Raw genomic sequence first — 26,739 nt, 5'->3', positions numbered from 1 at the left:
TGGAGAAGACCTTTCCAAGTTTTTAAGTCAGTCACTACTGGGACTCCCCCACCTGATGGGGTGGCCCAGACAGCCTCAGTAAGAAAGTGGTATGCTCAGATTGAACATTATTGTAACATCTTCTCAATAACTGAAGGAGCTGTGGAAAAACTGGCAGTACAAGAAGCAGAAAACTTGGATAGCATCCAAGACAAACCTGCCTCAGTTATAGCCCCTCCCTTTTCCCCCGAACAGTCAGCAAATCCTTGGTTTACTGATGCTTTTCCTTTTGGCCCAACAGCTCCAAGCATAGTTCCCTCACTACGGGGACCAAGTGATTCCAAGAATCCAGCACGTTACCCTGGACAACCTGTTTTGGTGGACCTCCCCACGGAGGGAGAGGTACCACTAGTGCTAAAAACCCCTCTGAATAAATACACATGGGTAACCTTTGGTGCTCTAGGGAAAGAGTATTGAATAAATGCACATTGGAGAATTTCCATTATTCTAACTTTCTGCCTTCTGGTGGCAGATTCTCTTGTGCTTACTTTTTACAGGAGAACTCCGAGGGACATGAAGGCCATATAAACCATGATAAATATCTTAAATTGGGAATTTTGAACAGTATTGATTTAGAGGTATTAATGAACAAATTGGCTTCTACAACTAGGGATTTGACCGAATTACAACAACCATTGCAGTTGTCCTTATTGGTTTTGGGGACACATCAGTGGTTGCTATCAAACACATTATCAAATTGGGAAAAGGTGAATGTGAATGATCACAAAATGTTAATCGATGCACTTGGTGCTACACAAAACAATGTTTCTTTGGCTCTTAGCTGCACCCAGACACAGCTTTGGATGCAGACAGTTGTTGCCTCAATCATAAGGGAAGGAAAAGAAGGCACTTTTCCTACTGAAATTCAGAAAATAATTTGGGACAATGCAAATGATTTTGAAAAGGAATTCCAATCCTGGTGGAAGTTGGTGAACTTTACTTGTAACCCCAATACCAACAGTCACAGCTTTTGTGTTAACCATATGTAATGCCTTTTTGCACTCGATATTCCCCATCATTGCATTAGGACTGAATCATGATAGAGCTGTCCCCTATCTTTCCGAGCATAGGGAATAGGCCTATCAAAATGGTGAGAAATGGCAAACTGTTAATTTAGAGTCATATATTGTCTGTGAAAAACAAGGGTTCATCTGTGAGAGTAATGCAATCATAGCTCAAGACATTTGTTTGGACACAGAGCAAACTATTTGTCATTTTGAAGTACACCCTAACAAAAGTCCTGAAAGAGTGCTTGTGTATATAGGCAATGGACGTGCTTGTGTAAGGACTGCTTGTGATGTAGTGTTTGTAGAAGAAATAGGAGTGAATCTTAAAAATCACTCAAATTTTTGTGTCTGCAATTTTACCCCAATTACAGGATGTGACTTTTCTTGCTCAGCCCCAGTTACATGCTATCACATTTTACAATCACATTTTACCCTGTTTCACCGGATAACATCTGCCCCCATTGGAATGAATCTGACTTTAATTAAGCAATTGTTGCTTCACGAAGACTTAGTAGGAATTTTGGAAAAGGTCAAGAAAAATGGACAGAACACTTTGGTGACAGTCCATCATGATGTGAAAGAAATACATTGTGTTTTAGAAAGGGTCAAAAAAGATGCTGAATACAGGTGGTGGGATATCCTTTTTGGGTGGTCACCTGCTGCCACAGGTATCCTGAACAGAGTATGTCACCCCCCTGTTGTTCTTTCGGTTTTGGTTTTGATTGGTTTTGTCTTAGCAATCATTTTATACATCCTAAATTGGAAAATGATGAAGAAGTTAACCCACTTGGCATCTATAATGGAAGCGCACAGTTTAATCAATACCCCTTTTGCAAGAGACACTCCCAAAGTTATTGACACAAGACGTACTACCCTAAGAGTGAAAATTAGACCTCCAACAGCAGCTTAATTTGAACTAGTTGGTTGCTTGTTTTGATTATTGTTGTTTGTTTTAATTATGTTATATTGTAATCAAAATTAACCTTTTGTTTGAAAATTGTTATAACTTTAAGGAATTTGATGGTTTGTTTTGATTATTTTGATGAAATTGTTTTAATCAATATTGATTGATTTGTTTTGTTTCTATTTCCTTTTCCTATTTCTCCTCTCTCTCTCTCTCTCTTACTCTCTCTCTCTCTCTCTCTCTCTCTCTCTCTCTCTCTCTTTCATACACGCTCTCTACTGTCTCTGTTTTTTCCAGGATATGCTACTAACATGGATGAGTCCTGAAGACTTTGCAAGACTACGGAACCCTGCTGAAGGAGCTCTCTTGACGACAATTGTGAGTCACGGGGTGGTGTACGAGATGGCCTGAAGTTCCCTCATCTGCCTCACGACCATCGTCACGGACAGAGACTGAAACCCCTAAAAGGGACTTTAAAATCTCAACATTGAAGTTCTGGCCTGGCTGAGGTGGGATGTCGGCCAAGTGCTGCCTGCAGGTGTGTTCGATGGAAAAACCCAGCATCCATATCAGAAAATCAGAACCTGAGCAGAAACAATGGGCAAGTCACGGTGAAGTGACTGCGCCTGCTGACTTGTACTGGTTGACACTGTACCTGCTGATGACCGACTTGTTCTGAGTTCTCTAAGTGAACACACTGCAATGATTTCCCCCACCTGTTTGGCCAACTGCCTGTTGCTTCGGAGAGGACTATAAAAACCCTGGAGACCCTCGCTCACTTTTGAGATATCCCCACTGGAGAAGATCACGTCTATAGGCATCTTCAAAAGCCTTGAGGACTCGAACCTCCATGTTGGAAGCTATAATCCCCTTCCCCTCCTTTCTGTCTTTCTTACTATTTTCTCTCCCCACTATCGCATTTGTTGGCACTAAATAAAGGTGCATTTGTGATTGAGTAAACTGAGTTTGTCCCCCACAGTGTCTTTTGCGCTCTGAGACCCCTAAAACGAACCCGGCTTGTGTAAGCGGATTGTGACAAGGTGTGAGCAGGAGCATCTCTGTCCAGCTGCCAGCCCCAAAGCTGTCTTGGAGAGCTGTGAATTCAAAGGCCTTCCAGCACACGTCTCACGTCTTACCTGTCTGCTGTGCTTCAACTCTTGGCAATATGCATTTGCCTCTTGCTTGCTGGAAGCTGCTGCGGCCCAGAGGGCCAGCACCGAGCTGGGCTGTGTGGGCCAGGCAGCAGGGAGAGTCTTGGCTGCTCTTGGTGTGTGCGTGGCCTCAGGAAAGGCTTGGAAGCTTTGCCTCCCAAGGCGCCCTGCTCCCTGCCTCTTCCTCTGCATCTTGGAGAGAACAAGGCAGGCATTTCTGGCAGCTGGGCATTAGCAGGCCTTCAAATGGGGGCGTCTTGTGGAGCAGGCCCAGCTGAGACACCCTGAGAGGAGCCCAGCGCTCCTTGCCCCTCTGCGCTGACACGTGAGCCTTGTCTGCTTTCGGGATGACCCTGGCTGTGTCAGGGGGTGCTACGTGGACACGAGACAGCCGGTCCTGTCCTGCTGGGTCCCAGCAGTGCCTTGCAGCGGTCCTGCCTCCCCGTCAGGATGCCGGCCAAGAGAGGTCCTGGAAGCTGAGGGAGCTGATCTGAAGCTTGCGCGGGTGCCTGCAGCTCAAGGCCAAGGGCCTTCCCTCAGGATACAGCAGTCCTGAGAGGTCTCTAGAATTCAAAGAAATCAGCAGACAAATGCATTGTCCACCAAGAGCTCTTTTATTGGCAGGAGGTTAGGGCTCTGCACCCCAGCACAAGGCTTCTTCGCCACGTCCAAATTTCAGTGGGTTTCTGTAGGAATTCTATCAAAAATCCCTTCCGTCTTTAGACTGCTGAGGTGATTCCATAGGCAGGGGCTTAGAAGGAAACACATTGCGTCAGAATCCTAGACTTGAACCTAGTGTCTACCTGCTGGCCAGGAGGAGTCTCAGCGCACCAAAGCAGCTCATCTTCCTCATGCCTTCCCTGCACAGGGCTGATTCTGTAGCCGCCCTTAGGTCTTCCCGAAGGCTATGTCTCAAGCTTTTTGTCAAGTCACTCTCATGTCAAGTTAGGCTTCCAGGTTTTTCTGATGTTCACTGGTGCTAAGGACTTCTGGATATCTGTGCTAAGTCCTCTTCACTTCTGTCAATTGCTTGTGCTTCCTTCCATCGAACAAAGGCCTTGTTTCATTCCTCAATGTGCCTGATGCTGGCCCATGTCTTTTGGCACTGCTTGCTTTCCTGTGGCATGTTCTACCTGCCCCCGAGAGTAAAGAGGGAGCTGGAGAAGGAGCTTGCCGGGCTGCTCTCCATCCTTTAGCAGCAGTCCTGCTGAAGCGGCCAAGTCGGAGCTGAGCGCAAATGGACCAGCCGTGCACGGGAAGGGTGGGTGGGAAGGATGATCCAGGAACCGTAGGCCTGGCAGCCTGAGCTTGCTAGCGGGGAAGGCCTTGGAGCACATCCTCCTGAGTGCCATGCCACGGCACGTGCAGGGAACCAGGGGGTGGCAAAGCTCTGCGCAGGCATGGGGACAGCTGCGGGTCTTGGCAGGGTGTTGAGCTGGGGTTGGTGCTGCTGGGCGTGTTGGGGAAGGAGTTGTCTGGAAGGTGAGAAGTCTAGGCTGGAACTGGGGTCACTTTGAAGGCAGCACCTGTGCTATGGCACAGCTTTGGTGATGGAGGACTGAAGGAATAGCTGGGACTTTTTCTCTTAGTCATCCTGCTTCTCCTGCAGAGAAGAAGAGGGGAGAGCTCTACTTTCTTGGCCACTTTGATATCTGGAGCAGGGGGAGGATTAGCCCTCTTGCAATCTACTCATTTGTTTGGGCTACTTTTGTAGCACTGAGTGGACTTTCATTCCTGGAGAGCTTTGATTCCTTAAGAGAATCAGGTTCTTCTCATGCCTTCCTAGGAAAATGTTTGAAACCAAAGCAAGGCCTTTGTTTTGTCTCTGTGTGGTCTTCTGCTTTGCAAAGTGACATGCAGTGGATGACCTTAAGGCAAAGGTGTTGCTGCTGTAATTGATACATAGTATTAAATTCCTGGATTAAAATTGTGTGTCTTAAAACTTTGCAGTGGAAGGTAAAATCCCCAGAATTGCTGGAAACACTTCCAGGGCCTCTCTTTGCATACCACAGTCTTTTCACAGTCCTAAGGTGTTACCTGGACATCTGCCAGAGAGATAAGCGGGAAAGGTCCCATGAAGCATGGGCGGACCACATCTTCACAGTTCATCAGGAGATCCCATACCAATCTGGGCGGAGGGCAACAGAAACCTTCTGACAGAAGATTCGGAGACTTTTCATGCTGACGTCTTTTCAATTTCTCAGGAAACTCTTTCAGATATCCCTTGCGGACACCAGACATTTCAATGATTCTCTTATGTACATGATGTCATGCTCTTCGGGTTCTTTGTTACCGTCTTGTTTTTGCCTCAGGGTAGAAAAATGGTCTCAAACACCTCCCCTGAGACCCCGAATTTGTGGGCAGTACTCCGGAGGAGAACCCTGTGCTGCTCCCGGATTGACCACCCAACATTTGATCGATGTTGTCCTGATTTATCGTGGCATTTCCCGAAATTGCTTTTCAAATTTGTTAACTAAATCTTTGATTTTGGAAATTAGCTCTGATCATTTCTAACACTGCTTTGAGATGGGAAGGAAACTTGCAAATCTATCAGGTTCTCAGGCCATTGCTCTTAATTTAGCAAGTTGGCAACTTTTTGCAACTACTTGAGTTGAGTAATGGGAAGAAAAGCTTTCCCGAGTTGAGGATTCTTAATTGCCAGCTCCTTCTATGCCTCTGCTGCCAGGGTGATTTTGTGCTTCAGGAAATCAATCCAAGTAGAAAACAATTTCAGCATGGAGTAAGAGCTTCTGACAGAGACCAAGTGTTGCCAGCACTTGCTCCAGGTGCTCCTGCCAACATCCCCTGTAGGAAGGAGCCCAGCCGCCAGGGCCCGTTGGCTTTGGCTGCCCTGTGGCAGAGAAACGCCCCGGGGCACAGGTCTCTGGGGCAGGAGATGGCACCAGCGCTTGCCAGGGCACGGGGGGGCGGCAGCTCTGCTTGGGCGGGGGCTCCATCACGCCTGCCAATTTCAGCGCTGCCCTGGCCCCTGGGGTCAGAGCAGTGCCCGTGCCCCGGCCCACAGGTTCCTCATCTGTGTCACACCCGCGGGTTTAGGACGGCCACCGGCTGGGACGTGTCCCAGGGAGGCCGTGCCAGCTTCTGTGCGAGGCCCCGTGCCCTTCCCGCTGCGGCTGCATCGGCGGCCCTGGGGGCTCCTTCTGCTGCCCTGAGCCCGCAGAGCAGGGCAGCGTTTGCCCATGGATTGAGCCGCTGCGAAAGATGCTGTCTCAGGGCTGTCTTAGACACTTGGGGAGAGGGGTTCCTTCCAACCTGGGCCACTTTGGCTGGGCTGGGAGCGGCCCCAGGGCAGGTGGCAGTGTGTGCATTGGCCCTTTGTGACGCGGTGCAGCAGCGCGGTCACCGTGGCATTGAACGGCACAGGGTGTCCAAGGACCCTTTGTGACACGTGGGGACATAGGTGCTGGCGGTGACGCAGCCAGGCCACATTTCTTGGAGCAGGCGACGGGACAGGACGCGCCAGAGCGGTGCTGTGAGGAGCCCCCGCACAGCGCACTCGTTTGTGCCTGACCCAGAGCTTCTACAAGGAGTGAGTTGTGCAGCTGACCTCAGGGCCAAACTGCACGACTTGGTGACTCGGAGGCTTTCCAAGTCATCTCTTATCCCTGTGGCCTGTGGCCTCCAGGCCGGACTGTGGGATTTGGTGACTTGAATCATCTACGAGGAAACTCCTGTCATCGTGGCAGGAGCCCTTGAGACCAGAGTGCAGGACTTGCTGTCCTGCAGCCTTCCTGAGGCTTCTTCTGCCACAGGCGCTTTCAAGGCGCAAGTGCACAACTTGTTGCCTCAGTGCTTTCCTGAGGCATCTCTCTTGAAAGGTGCTGTGGCATGGCGGGCAGATTTCTCGGCCTGTCCAAAGTATTCAGGGGGAAAAAAAGCAAAGGCCCTGGAGCTACCCCAGCACAGGAGCCTGAAGAGCCCGAGCGGATCCAGACACTACAGGATGGTGAGTGGCAGAGCTGGGCCACAGGGCTGATGGCTGCAGCCAACGTGGCCCCATTCCATCCCGTCCCTATCGCAGCCTGGGGAGGGCAGGGCTGGGCTGTGTTCTCCGGCCTCTCCCGCAGCCCCTCAGCTCTGGCTGCTCTCGCTCTTTGCCAGATGCAGCCACGGACGGCACACAAGAGCAGAGGCCTGCCGGTGGAAGCTTCCGCAGGACACTGAAGGTACCTGCAGCCATCCCCGCCTGGGCTGGGCCTGCTGTCACTGCTCAGCCGAGCACCGCGCTTGGAGCACTCCATGGAACACGTCTCTCTTCCCTGTCCTTTGTTCTCCTGCAGATGATCCGAAAATTCCTGCGCATTCGGCGTAGAAACACCGGCACCAGGGCAGCTGAGGGCTCAGCTGAGCCTGACTGTGGGCTGACCGAGCCCCAGGCAGAGCCTGATGTCAACACAGATTTGGCTGAGCCCTCAGAAAATTTTGACACTGCGTTGAATGATCAAAGGGCAAGGGCTGACAAGGCAGTGGCTGAGGATGTGGCCCTCCAAACGGCTGACACTGGAGAGACTCAGGGCATCAGAGATACTGGCGCCACGGCCTCTCCCACTGCCATTCCTGCTCCCACTGTGGATTTTATCCAGAAGGGTGGTATTTCTTCTGAGCAGCAGGTAAACAGCCTGGGGCCGGGGCTAGAGGCCTCCCAGGATTGTGTGTCATCTCCAGCCACGCGGCCACTGGGCCCCCTCAGCCTTTGAGGCCGGCACAGTGTGGCAGGAAGGGAAGCGATTCTTGGGGGAAGCTGGTGAAGTTGCTCTCCTAGACAGCGGCCCAAGTCTTCCCCATGCCTTTTCCAGGTGCCAGCCATTGTAAAGAAGATGCACCAGAATCTTGCATCGCATGGAAATGTGGATACCAGGCTGCCCATGAACATCGTGAGGCTGGCCGAAGAACACCCAGCTGACGTGGTGCTGACCCTCCTGCGCTGTGCCCCAACATGTGACAGGTATGGGCCCACCTGCCTGGAGAGCTCAGGCCTCCCCGGCCTTTAGGGCCATGGCCCTGCACGGCCCGTGCAATGGGCTCTGCCAGAGCGGCAAACAGGTCCGGGACCCTCGGGCCCCTCTGTTTCCCGAGCCTGCTGCCGTGCTCCCTCCCTGCCCTTCAGGGCACCGGGGCTCTGTCACCCGGCCCCCAGAGCCGCACAGGGCATGGTAGTGTGGCTGAGATGTCCCTGACACAGAGCTCTGATCCCACAGAGCTGCTGCAATGATGTGGAGAAGCATAGGCTCATCGAGTCTCACAGTGGAGATGGTTCTGCCAACACTGCTCTGTGTGATGGAGGATTGGCCTCTGCACAGCATGTTCACCTCCGATGGGGACAACGATGGCGTCTTTGCCCTGGCTGTGAGTTTCTGGGCATTTGCTCACCCCCAGGTCACCTCTCCAGCAGCTCTCCATCCTCTCCCTGCCTCAGGCCCTGGGCTGAAACCTGGCCTAAGGGCAGGCTCAGGGGGCACCAGGCCCGCTGCTCCCCCTGCGTCTCCCCTGGGGCCCTGCCACATGGACACCTCGCACTGAGCGCTCTCCTTGGCAACTTCTTTTGCAGGCAACTCTGGTGGTGTGGGTGATTCTCCAGGTGCCTGAGTGCCACGAGGCTATGACCCTTTATTCCTCCCGCCTCTTTGTGGCTTTGCTTTTCCATGTTGTCATCACCACACAGCAGATGCCACCACAGGAAGTCGATCGCTTCTGGAGAGCGTGCCGAGAGGAACACCGCCTTCCCAGCGAACCCAACAGGTCTCCGTCCTCCCGTCCTTTCCATGTCCTTGTGGCCAGTGCCAGTGCTCCCAATGTGACCCGGGCTTTGCTCTGCACACAGGTTTGCAGTGCAGGTCATGAAGTCCCTGCTCTGCCGGCTGGAGTGTGAGAATCAGGTGATGGTTGTGGAGTCCAAGCATGGCTGGGACACCATGCTCTGTGCTAATACCCAGTACTATGCTGTGGCTCTGCTGGCCAGGTGAGACCCCCTGCTCCCTGCTGTCCCTGGAATTGGTGCCCTGTGCCCGGGCTGCCCCACACAGTCCCTCTGGTCATGGACCAGAGGGCCTCGTCACTTTAGGGACGGCCGAGCAGACTGAAAAAGGCTGGGAGAGGAGGGTGCACAGGAGTGGCCGCCTCCCAAAGCACCCACGTCCCCTCCAGGGATACTGGGGAAAGACTGCACTTCTGGGAGTCAGTCCTGTGAAAAGTGTGCCCCCCCCAGCTCAGGCTCTTTCTTCCTTTTTGCCCCTGACAGGGAGATGCGCCATGTCTTGATCCCTTTCTCTGCCTGCATCGCAACCCACTTGCTCCGGCTGCTCAGCATTGAGAAGCCAGGCTGCGATCTGCCTTTCCTGGCATTCCTTGTGGAGGTGAGCCTGAAGAGCAGCGCTGCCTGGCTGAGCTGCCTCCCAGCTCTCTGCCCTCTCGCAGCCGCATCCCTAGCCTCCTGGGATGGCACCAGCGCCCTGTGCTGCTGCTGCCTGGGGCTGGCCCTGGGCAGTTCTGGGCTCCTGCCAGCCGGGCCCTGTGCCACTGCCCTGTGCCTTTCAGGTCCTGGAGTGCCTGGACTTAACTAAATGTGGTGGCTGGGTCCTGAGGGTCGTGTCCAGGTACCTGCGGACCGAGTGCAGGAAGAGGTGTCGCCTGGCGCTCAAAGGCCTGCTGGTGCTCAGCAAGGATCCCCTGATGGTGAGAAGGGGGCAGCAGCTGAAGCTGCACTGGGGAGAGCAGCCCCATGGGCTGGCTGGCCTTCAGGAGCTGAGGCAGCTGCTCCCAGCTCTCCTGCCTCAGCTGCCCGAGTGCTTTGGGACAGGCCTTTGGTGTCTGGGCCCTGCGGCAGCAGGCTGGGCTTGCAGTGCCAGGGCGCTGTCGCTGGTGCAGCTGTTCACGGCTTCACAGCGCAGCCTTGTGTTCCACACAGGCCAGAAGAATGTGCTGCCTGTCTGAAAGCTTTGTGGATCTGCTGGCTGATGAAGACGGAGTGGTGGTTGCCCTGACCCTTCGTGTGCTTACTAATATGCTGGAGAGCGAAGACATCCTGGTATCCAGCACCACCGCCCCAAAGCTGGCTGAGGCACTCCTGGCGCTCTTTAACAATGTAAGGTTCTGCAACCCGAGCCACAGGCATTGGGTGCTGCCCAGAAACCTTGTGCTGTCTGCATTTTCAGGCCTTTGCCTAGGTGGGCCTGGAGTAATTGATGCTTAGGTTTTTTCCTTTCCCCTAGGAAAATAGCTACATGCAACTGCTCTCCATGGACCTCTTCTGTAAGGTGATGGAGTTGGTAGTGAAGGAGGGAAAAAAGCCCCTGAAGGCAACTGTCAACAAGAGCCTGTACCTACTTTTAATCTACTGCCATGATGAGAACTGGCGTGTGGCAAATGTGAGGTTTTGTGCATCCCTGGGACGGGGGCTCAGCTGCCTCCTGCCCTGCTGCAGGAGGAGGAGGAGGCTGCGTCCTCCTCCAGGCCTTGGCACAGGGATGCGAGTCCTTGTGCCCTGGGCTGTGGTGCCATCTCTGCATCTCTGCTGCTCTCCAGACCTCTCGGGAAACCCTGCAATGTGCGGCCAAGTTCCTGAAGAGGAGGGATCTCGAGAAGCTCCTGACAAAGGAACAACCGTTGACTATCGATGACTGTAAGGTAAGGATGGCTTGGAGAAGTGGCAGCCTCAGCCTGGAGAAGATCCGTGGCCGCGGGGCTGGCAGCCGTGGCCCCTGCCCAGTGCTGCACCCGGGGGCTCCAGCCTGCGCCCCACACGCCGCTGCCTTCCCTGGGCCCCGCGGGCTCTTCTCCAGGCTCCTGCGGGCCCGAGCCGGGTGCCCGTGGAGTCCCGGCCCAGCGGGGCTGCGGGCACGGGGCGGCACCGCGGCTCCCCGGGCAGCAGCCGGCCCTCTGCCCCCTCCAGAGCCCGGCGCCAGCGGCTGCTGGCCGGGCCTCAGGGCCGTGCGGGCAGGGGAGGCCGGGGCTGGGCACGGCCAGAGCCCGGCCCAGGGGCTGAGCCCGCGCCAACCCTTCCCTCCTGCCGCTCTCTCCAGCTGGCAGACGACAGGATGCGAGCGGCCGAGTACCTGCGCCGGGCCCTGCCCTACCTGGAGAACCCGCAGGAGTCCCTGCCAGAGGCGGCCATGCGGTTCATGGGTGAGCCACGAGCCCGGGCTCCCTCCCCGGCCCGCCGCAGCTCGGCCCCGGCCCCGGCTGCTGCTGCCCCGGCTGCAGCGGCATCCGGGCCCGGCGCCGTGGAGCCCCGCCTGCCCTCGGGGCTGCTGCCGCCCTCTGGCAGCCGTGCCCTGGGGCGGCAGCAGGCGGCAAGGGCCCGGGCTGAGCCCTGCCGGGGCAGGAGGCCGTGTGGCCACAGGGCTGGCAGCGGCGCTGGCAGGGAGCCGTGCCGCTGGGGCCGTGACACGCTCTCTGAGGGGGCAGCCAGGACAGCTTCACCTTCTCAGTCAGGGTGAGTGAGGGCAGCGGGCCGTCAGCGGCTCTGGCGGGGGAAGCTGCACTGCCCGGGCAGACAGCTGCAATCCCCGGCTCTGGAGGCCTTTGCTCCTTGTGTGGACGAGGGCTGGAGAGGGCACAACGCACAGAGATTTCAGGGGCACGTGGGGGATTCGTGGCAAGGACCTTCGGGCTGATCCCAATGTCTCCTGCTTGCTTCTGGGTGGGATGGTTCTGGCAGGAAGATCCCCTAGGATTCCCACTGATCCAGCCTCTGACCATGGCTCTGTTCTTCGCTCTTGCAGCCCTTCAAACCCAGAGGCAAGACAGCAGCCCGTCATGCTCTAAACCTGCAAAATGAAGCCCGCTTTCCCCAGAAAGCTAAACAACTGGGGACATCTTCTGAATCTAGCGAATTGGTGTCCCAAGAACACACCAGGAGACACTGAAGAGGACACCATCTCTCAGTGCTGCTGGAGCTCCACGCACAGCTGAGGCTGAGCACAATTCTCCTGGCTTCACACCTCTCCCTCTTTGTAGTTAGCTCCCTCCCTCCAGCCCTCAGACCCTGCCCATGCCCTTTTTTTCCCTCCACTCTCCACCCCTTTGGACTGATCCTTACCTCCCAGCCCTCAGACCCTGCCCATCCCCCCTTATTCCCTCCCAGCTCATCCCTTTGCTTCGCCTTGAATTAATAAACACTTTGGCTTCTTCACTTTACCTGCGTCTCTGTGGAGCTGAAGCGGCGTAAAAACCTGAGCCCTGGCACACACAGGCCCCTGCTGCCGTCCTCTTGCGCGCCGTCTTTTGTGCAGAGACACAGAGGAGCGAGGCCGCGTCAGGCTGGAAAGGTGCCTGTGCTGAAGGTCCAGTTCCACAACACTGTGCAGTTTAAGGTCCTACTGAGCAGCCTGAAGCTCCCGGATTTTGGGAGAGCCAACCTGAGGACGCTCTGAAGCCAGCTGTGAGGGATTCCATGGCAAGCATCTACAGAGGGCAAAGGAGCTTGGAATGCTGGAAGCTTTCAAGAATAGCCTGCTGAAAGCACAGCAGTGCTCCATCCCTGCACAGGGTCGGGGAGATGGCAGAAGCAGAGACCATCAGGCCTTAACAGGGAGCTTGGGGTGTGCCTAAGGGCAAGTGAAGCAGCAGCAGCAGCAGCACGGTGGCCGAGACTCGGACGCGTGACCCGGCCAAGGGCCCCAGCGCCGTCAGGCAGTGCCGGGATCCCGGCTGCGGTTCTGGTGCCCAGAGCTGAGGAATCGCAGCCCCTGCCTCAGAGGCTGCCAGAAAGCCAAGCGAGTGAGAGCAGAGGGAGGGCAGCCTTCCAGTCTCTCCTGGGCATGGCCGCAAAGCAGCCCCTGCTTCTCCTTCCTCTGCCCGTGTTTGGGGTGTGCTGATAGCAGCACCAGCCAGGTTGCGCTCTGTGTTCCAAAGGCTGTGGAGAGCGGGCATGAAAAGTGCTGCGTGCACAGCGGAGAGTCCTGGAAGGTGCTGGCGAGAGCGTCCTGCGGGATCAGGGCTCTCTGGTCTCTGGCCGGGAAGAGCCTGCTTTTGCTGCTGTGAGCGCAGGCAGGAGTGGAGGCAGCGGGCAGCTTGTGTTTGTAGAGGGCCTGGGGCTGCGTGTGTCAACCTCCAGCTGGAATCACACTGGGGGAAATGCCAGCTAGAGCTGGAGCGCCTGTCCAGAAAGGACCAGAAAGGAATTCAGCCTTGCCAGGGTTTCTTAAGAGTGTCTTGGTGTTCCCCAGGAAAGCTTCCAATCTGGGGAAAGGCCTCTGGGGGAAAGGGCCTTGCTGCTGAAGGAAAGCGTTTTCCTAGGAGCTCCCCGTGATGTAGGAAGAACTGTCCCCGTTTGGCTCTCTGTGGTCCTTTCAGTCCCTGAGGCCCGTTGCACTTGGCAGATGGACAAGGGAAGGGAGAAGGCTGTGAAAAGCAGGTTTGGAATCCAGCTGGACCTGCAGAGACCAAGGCAAGCGCCTGCAGCAGGGTGTGTTCCCCCTCTCTGGACACAGGTGTGAGCAGGAGCATCTCTGTCCAGCTGCCAGCCCCAAAGCTGTCTTGGAGAGCTGTGAATTCAAAGGCCTTCCAGCACACACGTCTCACATCTTACCTGTCTGCTGTGCTTCAACTCTTGGCAATATGCATTTGCCTCTTGCTTGCTGGAAGCTGCTGCGGCCCAGAGGGCCAGCACCGAGCTGGGCTGTGTGGGCCAGGCAGCAGGGAGAGTCTTGGCTGCTCTTGATGTGTGCGTGGCCTCAGAAAAGGCTTGGAAGCTTTGCCTCCCAAGGCGCCCTGCTCCCTGCCTCTTCCTCTGCATCTTGGAGAGAACAAGGCAGGCATTTCTAGCAGCTGGGCATTAGCAGGCCTTCAAATGGGGGCGTCTTGTGGAGCAGGCCCAGCTGAGACACCCTGAGAGGAGCCCAGCGCTCCTTGCCCCTCTGCGCTGACACGTGAGCCTTGTCTGCTTTCGGGATGACCCTGGCTGTGTCAGGGGCTGCTACGTAGACACGAGACAGCCGGTCCTGTCCTGCTGGGTCCCAGCAGTGCCTGGCAGCAGTCCTGCCTCCCCGTCAGGATGCCGGCCAAGAGAGGTCCTGGAAGCTGAGGGAGCTGATCTGAAGCTTGCGCGGGTGCCTACAGCTCAAGGCCAAGGGCCTTCCCTCAGGATACAGCAGTCCTGAGAGGTCTCTAGAATTCAATGAAATCAGCAGACAAATGCATTGTCCACCAAGAGCTCTTTTATTGGCAGGAGGTTAGGGCTCTGCACCCCAGCACAAGGCTTCTTCGCCACGTCCAAATTTCAGTGGGTTTCTGTAGGAATTCTATCAAAAATCCCTTCCGTCTTTAGACTGCTGAGGTGATTCCATAGGCAGGGGCTTAGAAGGAAACACATTGCGTCAGAATCCTAGACCTGAAGTTAATGTCCACCTGCTGGCCAGGAGGAGTCTCAGCGCACCAAAGCAGCTCATCTTCCTCATGCCTTCCCCTGCACAGGGCTGATTCTGTAGCCGCCCTTAGGTCTTCCCAAAGGCTATGTCTCAAGCTTTTTGTCAAGTCACTCTCATGTCAAGTTAGGCTTCCAGGTTTTTCTGATGTTACCTGGTGCTAAGGACTTCTGGATATCTGTGCTAAGTCCTCTTCACTTCTGTCAATTGCTTGTGCTTCCTTCCATCGAACAAAGGCCTTGTTTCATTCCTCAATGTGCCTGATGCTGGCCCATGTCTTTTGGCACTGCTTGCTTTCCTGTGGCATGTTCTACCTGCCCCGAGAGTAAAGAGGGAGCTGGAGAAGGAGCTTGCCAGGCTGCTCTCCATCCTTTAGCAGCAGTCCTGCTGAAGCGGCCAAGTCGGAGCTGAGCGCAAATGGACCAGCCGTGCACGGGAAGGGTGGGTGGGAAGGATGATCCAGGAACCGTAGGCCTGGCAGCCTGAGCTTGCTAGCGGGGAAGGCCTTGGAGCACATCCTCCTGAGTGCCATGCCACGGCACGTGCAGGGAATCAGGGGGTGGCAAAGCTCTGCGCAGGCATGGGGACAGCTGCGGGTCTTGGCAGGGTGTTGAGCTGGGGTTGCTGTTGCTGGGCGTGTTGGGGAAGGAGTTGTCTGGAAGGTGAGAGGTCTAGGCTGGAACTGGGGTCACTTTGAAGGCAGCACCTGTGCTATGGCACAGCTTTGGTGATGGAGGGCTGAAGGAATAGCTGGGACTTTTTCTCTTAGTCATCCTGCTTCTCCTGCAGAGAAGAAGAGGGGAGAGCTCTACTTTTTTGGCCACTTCCATATCTGGAGCAGGGGGAGGATTAGCCCTTTTGCAGTCTACTCATTTGTTTGGGCTACTTTTGTAACACTGAGTGGGCTTTCATTCCTGGAGAGCTTTGATTCCTTAAGAGAATTAGGCTCTTTCCATGCCTTCCTAGAAAAATGTTTGAATCCAAAGTAAGGTCTTTATTTTTCCTCTGTGTGGTCTTCTGCTTTGCAAAGTGACATGCAGTGGATGACCTTAAGGCAGATGTGTTGCTGCTGTAATAGATACATAGTATTAAATTCCTGGATTAAAACTGAGTGTCTTAAAACTTTGCAGTGTGTCTTGGTTTAGGAAGACAGGTATCTGCTAGGTAAAATTACAATCAGAGGCTCTTTGGCAAAGATTTGGGAAATAGGAATAGCAGTTCTTTACTAGTATGTAATACAAAGCAAACAAACACAAAAAAAACCTCCCCCCCCACCAAACAACTACAGCATTAATGACAAACGACAACAGTACCAAGAACCTTGAGGGCTTTGTTTCACAAAACCCAGGGCAGTTTGGTTTCGGTGTCCCTGCAGGATCCTCAGAGCACCAAGCTGGAACAGTGGAAAAGTCCCGGGCTGGTAGCTGGGATGGCAGGGTGTCCCGGCAGGCAGGGGCAGGATGTCCCGGCAGCGCAGGGAGTGCAGGGTCACGCTGCAGCAAGAGGAGCAGCGCCGAAGCAGCTCGAAGGCGAGGCAGAAAAGCGGCGCAGCTTCTGCTCGGCGTGCTTTGCGGCGGCTGAGATCCTCGAGGAGCGGCAGACACGCGCCTCCCCGAACGCCGGAAGCAGAAAAGCACGCAGCTGCCTCAAGCTGTGTCTTTTACCTGCGTTATCTCCCCCTTCCACCTTTTGTCCACCTCTTTGTTTCAGCCAAGCACTCTCAAGTATCCAACACCCGGTCCCCTTGGCAACCCGTGGGGAAAAAATTCCCCAGAGAAAGAAGGAACAAACCCAACCCCCAACATTATCCACCCCGAATTTTTTTCCCATACAAACATATTACATTGAGTTTTAACTATTAAAAATACATATATATATATGCAAATATGGATGCAGCCACATTGTCATGGGTAGTTCACCCCAAAACAAGGTCCCCTTGAGGTATGCATCGGGTCTCTCCATCCTTTTGCATCACCCACCAGGTGCAACCTGGTCCCTGAGCGAAGACAACCCCACGGATGGGATTGTCTTTGCTGGAGGCAGGATTAATCCAAACAGTTTTTCCCAGCATACCTCTCATGTGTACCACTGGAACCTTATCTCCGTCTGTCTTTTGCAAGGGCTCAGATTGGGCAGGACCTGCTCGGTTGGTGGAACCTCGAGTGTTCACCAACCAGGTGGCCTTTGCTAAATTAATATCCCAATTCTTGAAGGTTCCCCCACCCAGTGCCTTCAAGGTAGTTTTAAGCAGGCCATTGCACCGTTCAACTTTCCCGGCCGCTGGTGCATGATAAGGAATATGGTACACCCACTCAATGCCAAGTTCTCTAGCCCAGGTGCTTATAAGACTATTCTTGAAATGAGTCCCATTGTCCGACTCGATTCTCTCAGGGGTGCCATGTCTCCACAGGACTTGTTTTTCCAGGCCCAGGATGGTGTTCCGGGCAGTAGCATGAGGCACAGGGTAGGTCTCCAACCATCCAGTGGTGGCTTCCACTATGGTTAGCACATAACGCTTGCCCTGGCGGGTTTGGGGAAGGGTGATGTAGTCAATCTGCCAGGCTTCCCCATATTTATATTTGGACCACCGCCCACCATACCATAAGGGCTTCACTTGCTTGGCTTGCTTGATTGCAGCACATGTCTCACAGTCATGGATAACCTGAGAAATACTGTCCATGGTTAAATCCACCCCTCGGTCTCGGGCCTACTTATAGGTGGCATCTCTGCCCTGATGACCCGAGGCATCATGGGCCCATCGGGCTAGGAACAACTCTCCCTTGTGTTGCCAATCTAAATCTATCTTTGACACTTCTATCTTGGCAGCCTGATCTACCTGCTTGTTGTTTTGGTGTTCCTCATTAGCCCGACTCTTAGGAACATGGGCATCTACATGGCGGACTTTCACAGGCAGCTTCTCTACATGAGTGGCAACGTCCTTCCATTCATCAGCAGCCCAGATTGGTTTTCCTCTACGCTGCCAGTTGGCCTTTTTCCACCTTTCCAGCCAGCCCCACAGAGCATTGGCTACCATCCACGAATCAGTGTAGAGGTAGAGCTTTGGCCACTTCTCTCTTTCAGCAATGTCAAGGGCTAATTGAACATCTTTGAGTTCAGCAAGCTGACTTGATCCCCCTTCTCCTTCAGTGGCTTCTGCAACCTGTCGTGTGGGGCTCCATACGGCTGCTTTCCACTTACGGTTCATTCCCACGATGCGACAGGAACCGTCAGTGAAGAGAGCGTAGTGTGTTTCTTCTGCTGGCAGTTGGTTGTATGGAGGAGCTTCTTCAGCTCGTGTCACTTGTACCTGCTCCTCTTCGTCCGTGAGACCGAAGTTTTCTCCTTCCGGCCAGTTTGTAATTATCTCCAAAATCCCAGGGCGATTTGGGTTTCCAATACGGGCACGCTGTGTGATGAGGGCAGTCCATTTGCTCCATGTGGCATCGGTGGCATGGTGCGTGGAGGGAGCCTTTCCTTTAAACATCCACCTCAGCACTGGTAGTCGGGGTGCCAAGAGGAGTTGTGCTTCTGTGCCAATCACTTCTGAGGCAGCTTGAACTCCTTCATAGGCGGCCAAGATCTCCTTCTCTGTGGGAGTGTAGTTGGCTTCAGATCCTCTGTAACTTCGACTCCAGAATCCCAGTGGTCGGCCTCGGCTCTCCCCTGGCACCTTCTGCCAAAGGCTCCAGGACAAACCGTTGTTCCCGGCTGCAGAATAAAGCACATTCTTCACATCTGGTCCCGTCCTGACTGGGCCAAGGGCTACTGCATGAGCAATCTCCTGCTTGATCTGGGCAAAGGCTTGTTGCTGTTCAGGGCCCCAGTGGAAATTGTTTTTCTTGCGGGTAACCAGGTAGAGAGGGCTCACGATCTGACTGTACTCAGGAATGTGCATCCTCCAAAAACCTATGGCTCCTAGGAAAGCTTGTGTTTCCTTTTTGCTGGTCGGTGGAGACATTGCTGTGATCTTATCAATGACCTCAGTGGGGATCTGCCGCCGTCCATCTTGCCACTTTACTCCCAGGAACTGGATCTCTCTGGCAGGTCCCTTGACTTTGCTCTTCTTGATGGCAAACCCGGCTTTCAGCAAAATCTGGATGATCCTCTCTCCTTTCTCGAACAGTTCAGCTGCAGTCTTTCCCCACACAATGATGTCATCGATGTACTGTAGATGTTCTGGAGCCTCACCCTTCTCCAGTGCAGCCTGGATCAGCCCATGGCAGATGGTGGGGCTGTGTTTCCACCCCTGGGGCAGCCGGTTCCAGGTGTACTGCACGCCCCTCCAGGTGAAAGCAAACTGAGGCCTGCATTCTGCAGCCAGAGGAATGGAGAAAAATGCATTGGCAATGTCAATAGTGGCATACCACCTCGCTGCCTTGGACTCCAGCTCGTATTGAAGTTCCAGCATGTCCGGCACAGCAGCGCTCAGCGGTGGAGTCACTTCATTCAATGCATGATAGTTCACAGTCAGTCTCCATTCTCCATCAGACTTGCACACAGGCCAGATGGGGCTGTTGAACGGTGAGTGGGTTTTGCTGACCACCCTTTGGCTCTCCAGTTCACGGATCATTTTGTGGATGGGGATCACGGTGTCCTGATTTGCCTGATACTGCTGACGGCGCACTGTCAAGGTGGCAACAGGTACTTGTTGTTCTTCTACCTTCAGGAGTCCCACTGCAGATGGGTTCTCTGATAGTCCCGGCAAGGTGTTCAACTGCTTAATGTTCTCTGTCTCCACAGCAGCTATTCCAAAAGCCCATCTGAGTCCTTTAGGGTCTTTATAATATCCATTCCTGAGGAAGTCTATGCCCAGAATACATGGAGCCTCTGGGCCGGTCACAATCGGAAGTTTCTGCCACTCCTTCCCGGTCAGGCTCACCACGGCTTCAACCAAAGTCAATTCCTGTGACCCCCCTGTCACCCCGGCAATGGAAATCGGTTCTGCCCCCACATGTCCCGATGGCATTAGAGTACACTGCGACCTAGTATTTACTAAAGCTTCATGTTTTTGTGGCTCTGATGTGCCAGGCCATCGAATCCACACAGTCTAAAAAACCCGATTTTCCCGTGCCTCTTCCTGGCTAGAGGCAGGGCCCCTCTAGCACTGGTTATTATTCCCTTCTTGGACATACATGGTAGAGGTTCCTTCGAGGGAATCTGACACAGCATTCCCACCTCCGTAATACCTGGCAGCTTGCTCATGGGAGGCTGAGGCTACCTTCATTCTAGTGGAACTCCCTCTGTTAGCGTTTCTCTCCTTGAGCTCACGTACCCGTGCTGCCAGGACAGAAGTAGGTTTCCCATGCCACGCTCCCATGTCCTCCCCATGGTCCCGCAGATAAAACCACAGGTCAGCTCGAGGGGTCTACCCTCTCTCTCTTGCTGGGGGATGTTGGGCTCTGATTCTGGGGCCTGTGACTCGCACCGGTGCTACATGGGAACTGTTCCTTCTCATCTCCTCTCTCATTTCCCTCATCTCCTCTTTGAGTTCCTTCACCACCGCAGAGACATGAGCCTGCATTGGGCCACTGATCATACTTTCATAATTTCTGAGCTTGTTGGCAACAGAACCCACTGTCTCTCGGTTATCCTCGGCATTAATTGTTGCAATGAATGTGGCGTATTAGAGATGGTCTATGAGTTGCCAGATTCCACAACATGTGCCCTGTGCATTTAATCTTGTCGGGGTCATTATCATGCTGTCTGATCTTCCCAAAAAGTACTTCCAATACTGCCACTTCTCTCAACTGTTGGATTCCTTCCTCAAGGGTCTTCTATCGCATTCTATTGTTGTGCTCTTGCATTCTGTCTCTGTGGACAAATCTCTCTCTCACATTCATTAGAAGTCGTTCCCAAAGGGGAAGGGGCCTTTGCTCTCTTACAAATACCTGATTTATACCTGAGTCCTGGGTCAAGGGTCCCAAATTCCTTGCTTCAGCACTATCCAGTTGTACGCCTGTACCCATAAGGTCCCAGACTTATACAGCCAGGCTGTATAAGCCTCACGTCCTCGTCGTGCAATATCTTTTTGCAGATTACGTAGACTTTCATACGTCAGGGACTCAGTGATGATCTCAACCTGTGGCTCTTCTGTGGACTGTGAGGACTCTTCTTTCTTATCTTTAATACCAGGATCTGACGATTTCACTTTACACTTCCTTGTTTCCACAGGGGCGACTGCTGCTGGCTGTGGCTGCCCTTGTGGTTCAGCTGGAACCTGGACAGTTGTAACGTCTGTGGGTTCCACTGCTGCACCATCAGTCTCTGCCTTCTCGGGGCAGGGGGAGGGTTTTTCATGAGCTGGGGAAATGTACTCCCTCAGCATCTGGCCCATCTCATGTACTTCTTTTACCAGAACCTCAACCCATTTCGGGTGGGTCCTTTCTGAGGCAGGCTGTGGGGCAGAGTCAGGCTCTGGGGTATCATCCCTGTTCTGTGGGGTAGGTATCAGGGTGGTTATCCAGGTCAATCTTCCCTTATCTCTGAATGCTAAATAGAATACGCATATTAGCAGCACCAGCCATTGTATGATATCATTAGCATTCAGAGAGGATTTAAACCCTCCAAAAACTGGTGGGGCAGACCCAAAGAGATGGATAAAAGGTTGGGAAAAAAAAAGCTCCCCCGGTGTCATTTCTTCACAGTAGGTACCATTGTTAAAGTAACTCCAAAAACACACAGTTAGTGTACGATAGCCCTGAATCCATGTGCCTGCCTTCCAGAGGAAATTAAAAATCCATGAGTTCTTCACCTTATTAAGCCATAAAATAAACTGGATGACAGTCACAGTAGCCTTAGTTATAGGGCCCATGTTTAGATAAGGGCCTGCAAATGGAAGGAATACAGCCACAACCACATGCCACCCAAACCAGGCTAAGTTAGACCACATGATGCAGCCTAATGAGGTTTTTATATCCAACGCACAAAAAAGAAAGTACTGGGTTAGTTAAGAACCACTACTTCTCTTCCCTTTTCTTTTCTCACTGCCCTCAAGCCCCACACTTGGGCGCCAAAATCTGTCTTGGTTTAGGAAGACAGGTATCTGCTAGGTAAAATTACAACCAGAGGCTCTTTGGCAAAGATTTGGGAAATAGGAATGGCAATTCTTTACTAGTATGTAACACAAAGCAAACAAACACAAAAATACTCTCCCCCTCACCAAAAAACTACAGCATTAATGACAAACGACAATAGTACCAAGAACCTTGAGGGCTTTGTTTCACAAAACCCAGGGCAGTTTGGTTTCGGTGTCCCTGCAGGATCCTCAGAGCACCAAGCTGAAACAGTGGAAAAGTCCCAGGCTGGTAGCTGGGATGGCAGGGTGTCCCGGCAGGCAGGGGCAGGATGTCCCGGCAGCGCAGGGGGTGCAGGGTCACACTGCAGCAAGAGGAGCAGCGCCAAAGGAGCCGAAGGCAAGGCACGGCCGGCCCAGCTCCTGCAGGTGGCAGAGAAAACTCTGGATTCAGGCCGAACCGGTGATAGTAGATTTCTCAGGACTGGATCCCTTTGGCCACACTGAAACTCCTCCAGTCAGCAACAGCCATTCTCCACTCAGCGTGCTTTGCGGCGGCCGAGATCCTCGAGGAGCGGCAGACGTGTCTCCTTGAACGCAGGAAAAAGAAAAGCCCGCAGCTGCCTCAAACTTTGTCTTTTACCTGCGTTATCTCCCCCTTCCACCTTTGTTCACCTCTTTGTTTCGGTTAAGTACTCTCAGGTATCCAACACTTGGTCTCCTTGGTAACTTGTGGGGAAAAAATTCTTTAGAGAAAGAAGGAACAAACCTAACCCCCAACACCTGGGAGCAGGCGAATGCTCCGCTCTCAGAGCCTGGCTGGCAGCCGGCCGCTCCCGAGGGGAAGCGTAGCCCATCTCGGCACAGCACAGACGGGTGGCATCGGCCGTCTGCAGTCTGCACAGGAGCAGAGAAAGGCAAACGGCAGCCGAGGGCTGCAGGCCTGGCTGAGGATTCCCACTCTTGTGCCGGCTGCCCTGGAACTCCTGGCAAAGGGGAGCAGTGTGTGCCGCACTCTGGGCACAGGTGTGCTATAAACGAGGCTGGGACTTGGATGTAATAAAAAAAGGCACTCGCTTATTCAACTTTAAGCAACCACTGGGAGAGGGAACCCAGGATAAGCCCAGGTTCCTCTCAGCAAGCCAGAAATCCAAAGACAGTGTGACATCCCACTGGGTGCTCCTTCAGAGCCCCAAAGTTCTGAAGAAGGATCTCCCCTACAGTCTTACAGTCTCTTTTATCCTCTTTGGTCCCTCCTGATTGGTGCCTTTTGCATTCTCTTCCTAATTGGTTTGTTGTTCGGGCTCTGTTTGGTCTTGAACCAGAGTCGCTCCTGACCAATCATTTCCCAAGGGCGTCGAGCGATCGGTGTTTCACGCCCACCGATCATGGCTCAGGGTGATGTAACCTGTATGAACTAGATCTTTTCCCCCTTTCCTTTGATTGACATTTACACAGCATTTGACACACCTACAGTGTCGCAGCACCTTATAACCTTTGAATCAATCAAGCCTCTTTAGAACAGATACAACTAGCAACAAACAATTACAGAAGCCCCTTTGAAAGCATTTTATAAAAATTCTCCCCTGGAAAGCTGTGGAACAGATACAAGTAATAACCAGCAACTTCAGAAACAACTGTGAAAGCATTTTATTACAGAGGGAGGGAGCCGGGCTGCTCTGCAGCGTCCGCCAGGCACAGCAGTTCTGCCAGGGGAACCGAGGCCAGCGTGAGGCGGTGACAGCTTCTCCGGTCACATCTGCAGGAGACTGTGCGAGAACAGATGAGAGATCGAACAGAAAGTACAGTGGAGCTCATGGATCAGGATATCCTTGCTTTCCTAGGATACAAACTGCTATAAATGAATGTGCTGCCTAATTTTCCAATCAGGAATAAAAAAACCCAAACAATATTAAATGTAGCAGCAAGTTGAATTTAAGCAGCTTCAAAGTTACAATAATTTGTTAATAGTAGATAATAGTGGTTCCAATATAATATATAAGCAAATCTAAATATACCGTGGGCTACATGAGCAGGACCTGTCCAGCCTCATGTACAAATAAAAAAAGCTCAGAAAAAGAGTTTCTACTTTCTTCTTGGGTTTCAGTTTCTAAACTGTGCAGTTCTAATCCTGACCGTGGAATATTTCCTTCAGCAAACTCTTGCAAAGAGAGCTATGATAGGGGCTAAGCTTCCTCTTTCAGGCAAGCAAGATTCTTCTCCCTCTGTTAGTGTGGCCAGCTGATTAGAGATATACAAAAATGCAGAGGAAATCAGCACACAGCTGTCCCACACTTGAGAGACCAGGAGATCTACCAGGTCCTGTTGCCTACTGCAGGCAAGACCTTGGCAGTGTGGAGATGTCTTTGATAACGCCTTCTGGCCAGGTTCACAAATTCTGACTGGTACTGAGAGATGGGACAGTCTAGCCTCAGTGTCTGAACACGTTTGCAGCTGGCCTGACTTCAGACCTGATAGATACTCCACCAGGAAAACACCTGGCCCATGGTTTTGTGGTTGGACTCACCTGCAGCTGATAATTTTGATTTTGCTTTATTTTTCCGTGGAATTTCCCGTGCTGACAACTGTCCCTGAGGAAAACAAAATTCAAGATGCTGACTTTCAAGCAGAGATCCCAGCTTCCAGGAGACACCTAAAAAGGCAGCCCCGTTGCGTGGGGCTCTGAACCCTTTGTGGTGAGCTGGCTAACAGCAACAACAACAAGCAGACAGACAGACAGACAGACAGCTCTGAAGCACAGATGGCCAGCAGAGACTGATTTTCTACACAAGTTCCTATGGGGAATCCTAACTGTCCCTGTGATATCAGACTGAGGAGGACCACTTGGTCCAGCTACGCTGCCACATGCACACAAGACACCGTCCCTCAGACAAGAAATACACAAGACGTACTCAGTAGCTCCAGGGAGTCCTCCTCGATCTGCTGTTGCTGAGCAGCAGCTGTGTCAGCGCTGCAGATGAACCGACTGCCCGGGCTCACCTTCTTGGCTTGGGGAGCAAAGGCTCTTTGACACAATGCTCCTGCTGCAGCAGGTTTAGTGCAAGAGCCTGTGTAGATCTGGGAGAAGAAATGAGTTTGGTTCAGAAAGGTGGCTGGCAGAGATGGCCCTGAGATGCCGTTCCAAATACAAGCCCTTAGGAAGATGCTGTCAGCCTGCCACACGCAGGGCTCTTAAAATGGATTTTTTGCTCGTCCACTTCCCTTTGACTGGATGGGCCAAAGCCAAAGACTGGTTTTACTGGAGTTCATGGCCAGATTCATCTTCCATTTTCAGGGATTTTCTGAAGGACGACTGCCACAAGGACCATATTCCACTTCCTCCCAAGGACCATATTCCACTTCCTCCCTCTTTTCCCCCTCCAAGGGCTGCAGACACACTTGCAGCTCCCGGTTCAAATGTTCTACCTCCGCCCACGGAGTGCTCTTGTCCTCCACCACGTTCAGGTCATTCTCAACCGGCAGCATTTCTGGTGGAGGCACTTCCTGTGGCTCACACCGATCCTGGGGCTCCTCCTTCTCAGTCATTTGCAGGAGGCCTTTGCAGGCTGCCTGGCCAGATGTCAACACTTCCACCTCGAGTCAAAGAGAACAAAGCAGTCAGAGGCTACAGCTTGTCCCTCTTAGCCAAGAGTCATCAGCTGTGAGCAAAGGGAAAGAAGAGATTTACAAGGGCTGCAGACAGCTTGTTTCCATCCTCCATCTTGGGCACCATGTTCTACTGTTAAAACACCACAAGAAACGAGGAGAGCGAGAAGAGGCCAGCAGGAGTCAGTTTGGATGACTGCTGGCCAAAAGGCCAAAGGACTACTTCCATTGTCCAGGGCAGCAGTCGAGATCCAAGATACCAGGAAATGTCCTTCAGAATGGCTGCCACAGACACTACAGCAGGATGGCCCTCAGAGGCATCACCCCACTTGCCTGCTGCTCTGCAGTGGAAAGGCAAGAAGGGCAGAAAGCACCAGCTTGGTGACTGTGGCAGTTATTGCTGTTTCACTCACTTGCTTTTGAAGATTTTGACGGAGGGCATTGAGTATGTCTCTCATTGTTTTCATTTCTTGCTCCATCCTCTTCTCTTTTGCCTTGATCCTAGCCTCCATTTCCTGCAGCCCTGCTTGCAGCTGTTCCTTGTCATTCTGAAAATAAAGTGAGAGAGGATGTTTCCTCATTGGAGTAGCTTCACCTCTCTCACTCACCTGAGGTTGTTGATGTCCCCTCTGCTGATGGAGATTCATCTCCTCTTGAGGATGAATCTCCACCATGTCTTCTATGTTCCTCCTCTTCACTGCCTTGATGTCACTCTGAGCTTCAGGCAGCTCTGCTTGTGGCCCTGCCTTGATATTCTGCACACACAAACGCAGAGCAAGTGACAGGGAGCCGCCATAAGGCTCAGCTTTTTCCTCTTTCAGCCTCAAAATCACATTCACTCAGCCACGTCTTTCTGTGTCCCTGCCCACCTCTGCTTCCACTGCCAACCTCCTTTCCCAGTGCCGATCTCTGCACGTGACAAGGCTCGGTGCTTTCTGTGCCTCTGGGACTCCTGGTCTCCTCAGTCCCAAGAGCTCTGTTTATGCCCCTCTTCCTGCCCTTCACTCTGTCATCTGCAGAGCCAGGCTTACCTCTTCATTCTCCTGTGGCTCTTCCACCTGCTGCCTGAGCTGCTCTTCCTGCTCTTGGGCTGGCAACAGCTCTCCCTGAGTCTGGCATGGCATCTCTGAGAGCGCAGTCTGCTCATGTCTGTTGTCTGGCAGGAGCTGCACAGAAAGCAAGAGAAGATGGCTTTCAACTTCCCATACAACATCTGTGGGCCAAGACTCCATGACTGATGGGCTCACACATTCCCAAAGCACTGTGCTGCTGTTCTCCTGGCTCATTCTCTGCCCATGGGGAGGCACAGATTCCCAAGTGAAACTGGTAAGATAATCAGGCTCCATACGGGGCTGACGCTCCAACAGCCTCTCAGGCAGATGAGAGGAAAAGTGTGGCATTTCTCAAGGCTCTGGTGAGGGCATCCCTCCCCTTCTGCTGTGTCCTCTTTGTCTTTCTCTCGTGACTGACACCCAGCCCTGTCGCACAGCTCCATCCTGGCTCTGCAGGTGGCTTCCTCTGCCAGCTCACTGCTTGTGAGAGACACTTCTGGAGTTCATGTTCTCTTCAGGCCTGCGCCGCCATTCCTGCCTTTCTGACATCTACACTCTTGTCAGAAATCCTGCTCATTCAGGAG

At 53.2% G+C, this 26,739-nt stretch overlaps 1 protein-coding gene across 1 annotated transcript in view; it reads right to left on the bottom strand.

The window, feature by feature from the left end:
* LOC136289067 (serine/threonine-protein kinase PAK 3-like) overlaps positions 1-26,739 on the bottom strand; it is a 48,270-nt gene that overhangs the window by 16,909 nt on the left and 4,622 nt on the right. Inside the window, exon 5 of the mRNA XM_066182532.1 lies at positions 26,135-26,269. Coding sequence (XP_066038629.1) covers positions 26,135-26,269 — 135 coding nt within the window. The remainder of the gene's footprint in view (positions 1-26,134; positions 26,270-26,739) is intronic.

This window comes from Chamaea fasciata, unplaced genomic scaffold, assembly GCF_029207755.1.
Source record: "Chamaea fasciata isolate MVZ Bird 193981 ecotype frontalis unplaced genomic scaffold, bChaFas1.0.hap1 SCAF_4, whole genome shotgun sequence".
In the NCBI taxonomy this organism is placed as follows: Eukaryota; Metazoa; Chordata; class Aves; order Passeriformes; family Sylviidae; genus Chamaea; species Chamaea fasciata.
Note: the sequence above shows the minus strand (reverse complement) of the source record. Positions and strands in the feature narration are given on the sequence as shown.